Raw genomic sequence first — 4,141 nt, 5'->3', positions numbered from 1 at the left:
CCCCACCACTTGGCCCGTTGATTTATTTGTTAATATATTCTCACCAATTTTATTTATCTCTTATTTGGTACTCTCATTGCTCTTTTGCAAAATGGCACACGAGTAACCCATTTTTCACCATACACTAATAACCCATCTTCTCCATCTCAAACACCACACAAAACCCATCAAAATACTTCACATTTTACCTCAAAGTTCACAACTCTCAAGATTCTAACTCGTTTGCATTTCATCATCTTCCTTTCCTTAACCTCCCTCTACTTTCTCATTTCACAACCAACTCTTCTAGATTTCGTTTTGGTGTTCGTTTTGTTGTATGCGCTTTTCGTTTTTATCAACCTAGCACTCCCTCATTTACCCTCTATTTGATTATTCTTCACACGGTCATTTACAAAAAAAGCCTTGCTTCAACCAATTCTCATAAACCTGTTATATGGTCAATCAGGTCGAAGCATGAGAAATTAAAGAGCATAAATTATGGATCTTGGATTCAGGTTTACAATAATTGTGATATTTATGAAGGTGAGTTTCATAAAGGTAAGTTTTTATGGAGCAGTGTTTATCATTTTCATATGAGTGGGAGATTTGAAGGGGATTGGGTTGATGGGAAGTACGATGGGTTTGGTGTTGAAACGTGGGCTAGAGGAAGTAGGTATCGTGGATAGTATAGGAAGGGTTTGAGACTTTGATTGGAATTTATAATTTTTTGGTGGTGATGTTTATGCTGGTGAATGATGTAATGGTCATTATCATGAGTGTGGAGTTCATACTTGTAGTGATAGGGTCATTGAAGGGATAAGAGATGAGATAATGACTTTTTGGTGTGTCATTTTATAAAAGAGCAATGAAAGTACTGAATAAGAGATAAATAAAGTTGGTATGAATATATTAACAAACAAATTAATTGGCCCAATAGCTGGGCAATGAAGCTTGTAATGTGAAAGGCATGGGTTCAACTACCACCTCAACCATTTTAGAGTAGTTAATATATTTTCTAATATAAACTAAAAAAGAACATAAATAAAATGTCAAAATGGGATTAAAAATAATTAAAAAATTAAAATAGAAAGCCATTGGCCAACCAAGTGAATAAAAAAATTAAAAATAAATTCAAATGTTAGGAAACAATGATTATTCACAATTTTATGAGAAGAAATGCTCAAATAAATATTAATTTTAATATTTATGCATATGAAAATTTAATAATTTATCATGATAATTATACTCTATAATTAGTACTATGAAATTACATAAGAATAAACTAAATAGTTAGTTTGTGATACTATTTTAAAGAGACACAAACCCTCGATGCATATAAATGTTGAAGGTAAATATTAAAGTGGGTCCCATGGTTAAACATTAATTTCCAATCAATGACTAACAGCCCCAACCCCCGCCATCATTTCAGCTCACTCTCACATTTTCATAATGCCGTGGCCGGCAAAGAACGCCGGCCTAGGCGTCGCGGCAATGTCCTATATAGCCGTTGACTACCTCCGTCACCTCTCCCCGAAGTGGCACTCGCGTCTGCAACCGGCGTTATGGTCTATCCTCGCCCTCGCCGCCGTCGCTCGAGTCCCTTCTTACCGGCACTGGTCCGTCGAGTTTCGCTCGGCTATTCCCTTCGTTGCTTCAATGCTCTTCATGCTCGCTGCTCTCCTTTACGAAGCCGTCTCCGTTCGATCTGTCACCGCCGTCCTCGGCCTCGACTGGCACCTGTAACTACCGTTCGTTCTGTTACGCGAATTTCCATTTTTTTTTTCTTTCTTTTTTAATAGAATTTTCATGAAGTAGATCTATAACCTATTCTATTAGCAACGATTCTCTGAGCTAGATTCGTTTATAATTTTGAATTTAAATGTTTGTGCTAGAATCTAAGAATGAAATCCAAACATTTATTATTAAGATTTAAGTTTATTAGTATATTATAGTTAGCAATTAATATCAATTAGTGTTTTATTGTATTTAGATCTACATAATCACTAATTAATACTTTGCATCTAAAGAAGACTTTTCAATTTTGAGATCTATGTTACTATATTTGATAGTGTTGATGGTAACTTCTAGTGTGTAGTTGATCAATTATGGTAATTTGAGAAAGTAAAAGTGATTCAGTGAAAACCGCATTTGTAGGCGCCGGTGCTAAATAGCTTCGATCTGAAATATGTTTCTATAGCTAGGGCTGTTTTGTTTGATTTTTTTGATTGGCATAAACATAACTTTAACCGGAATTTGTTCTGATAGGAATACACCTCCTCTACCAGACACTGGTCAGTGGTTTCTCTTGGCAATGAATGAGAAACTTCCTGCTCCAATTGTTGCGATATTAAGAGCTCGTATTATTGGATTGCACCATTTCTTGATGTTGTTTATGATGCTGGCGTTCTCTGTGCTATTTGGCTCGGTAAAAGCTCCTGGCCTTGGACTAGGTGCTAGATACATGTTTACCATGGCAATTGGACGCCTTCTTCGTGCCATAACTTTTGCATCTACTATTCTTCCATCGGCTCGTCCTTGGTGCGCTAATTCTAGGTTCAGAGTTCCTGGATATCCTCATCGTTGGGCTCAGAAGTATTACGTGCCATATGCTTCGGACAATAATGCTATCAGCCAGTTGTTAAGGGTTGATCAAGCCTATGGTATGCAGACTGTTATTTTACTGGATTGTGGACTTTGTTTTTATAAACTTTTGTTCTCAGACTTTATACTGAATTACTCCATGGTTTATATATTGTGGCTCATAATATCAACAAGTTCACAGGACTTGTAATGTTCACTTAAGATCCTGTTGAACTTCTTTTTTTTACGTGATCTCCGGAAAAGAGTAATTTTGAATTCAAATTGAAAATATTAACTTTGACTCTGGAAATTATTTGCAGGCCACTTTTGGGTTTCTTGATGGATTTTATTTAAATCTGAACATGACATTCTATATGACCATATGAGCTTTAGTTTTGTTATTTATGTATCATCCGTGATTTCAATGTTCAAAATTATAAAAGCTGGATGATAAATGTGTATAATATTCGCTAATAATTTTCTCTACATTTATATGTGAATCTTTCCACCTTTACAGATATTTTGCTTCATTGAGAAAGTCCTGAAAATTAACATACTCTTCTTTCATAGTTGACATTGGAAAACCAGTTGGCGACTACCGGCCAGATTGGGGTTTGATGAGCTTTCTGATTGATTTTCTGCGACCAACTGCCTCAGAAGGACCTTCATGGTTCAGTCTGTTGAAGAAAGCCGGAGGTGGCTGCAATGATCTCCTTTACAGTGGCCACATGCTTGTTGCTGTACTCACAGCTATGGCTTGGACAGTAAGAATTAAAGTCCATTGCAACTTCGCAAGAATGCATTGTCTCGTAATCTCAAGGTTATTTGCATTTGATTTAAAGTCGCAGCATAATTTGTGACTTCTATTTGTTAAAAAATGGTTGCAGGAAGCGTATGGAGGATTCAGTTCAGCTCTTGTATGGCTTCTTGTAGTGCACAGTGCCCAAAGAGAAGTTCGAGAACGCCATCACTACTCTGTAGACTGCATTGTAGCCATATATGTTGGGATCCTTCTGTGGAAGATGACAGGTTTTATCTGGTCACATGAAGTTAGATCTGGAAATAGGAATCTGGTTAAGTTTGAGAAGATTAAAAGTAGACTCGTCCAAGCGTCAAAGGACTCAGACATTGATAAAGTAAGAGAACTACTCAAAGAGATTGACTTAAGCACTGAAGATAACAAGAAGCAGACTACATTTAAGTATGCACGGTTATTTAGTGCTGCCACTATCGGCTTTGCACTCACCATTGTTGTTCTGGCTTTCACGCTAACAACTGATGGATAATCATCTCGCAGACCTGAAATTTTAATTGTACCACGCGGTTTTAAATTTTTAGTGCGTAGTTTTTGTGTATTCTAGTATTTCCGGCCGTAGTTTTTGAGTCATTTAACTACAAGGCTAAACGTAAATGTCCCTGAGGTGAAGGATTTCTAGTGTTTAGTTTTATGACCTGTTGTTTCATTTGTATCACAAGACATGTAAGTTCTGTTGTATCTAAGGGTTTGTACCCAAATTTTTTTTTTTGAAAACTTGCCATTTTGGAGGAAAATAAAAATTGCAATATTATGTGTGTTTGCCGA

At 36.4% G+C, this 4,141-nt stretch overlaps 1 protein-coding gene across 1 annotated transcript; it reads left to right on the top strand.

Annotated features, from left to right (window-relative positions):
• Positions 1-1,341: 1,341 nt before the first annotated feature.
• On the top strand, positions 1,342-4,141 carry LOC131613082 (protein PHLOEM UNLOADING MODULATOR). Its single transcript, XM_058884797.1, has 4 exons — positions 1,342-1,718; positions 2,245-2,639; positions 3,130-3,323; positions 3,447-4,141. The coding sequence occupies exons 1-4, from the start codon at positions 1,429-1,431 to the stop codon at positions 3,843-3,845; spliced, it is 1,278 nt and encodes a 425-aa protein (XP_058740780.1). The 5' UTR covers positions 1,342-1,428; the 3' UTR covers positions 3,846-4,141.

The sequence above is a fragment of the Vicia villosa genome, linkage group LG1, assembly GCF_029867415.1.
Source record: "Vicia villosa cultivar HV-30 ecotype Madison, WI linkage group LG1, Vvil1.0, whole genome shotgun sequence".
NCBI lineage: Eukaryota > Viridiplantae > Streptophyta > Magnoliopsida > Fabales > Fabaceae > Vicia > Vicia villosa.
Note: the sequence above shows the minus strand (reverse complement) of the source record. Positions and strands in the feature narration are given on the sequence as shown.

Excerpts from the sequence above, each read along its gene's own strand:
- LOC131613082 (XM_058884797.1), top strand. The coding sequence starts at position 1,429 with ATGCCGTGGCCGGCAAAGAACGCCGGCCTAGGCGTCGCGGCAATGTCC. Across the intron at positions 2,640-3,129 it reads AAGGGTTGATCAAGCCTATG|TTGACATTGGAAAACCAGTT; the intron begins GTATGCAGACTG and ends CTTCTTTCATAG. Across the intron at positions 3,324-3,446 it reads TCACAGCTATGGCTTGGACA|GAAGCGTATGGAGGATTCAG; the intron begins GTAAGAATTAAA and ends AAATGGTTGCAG.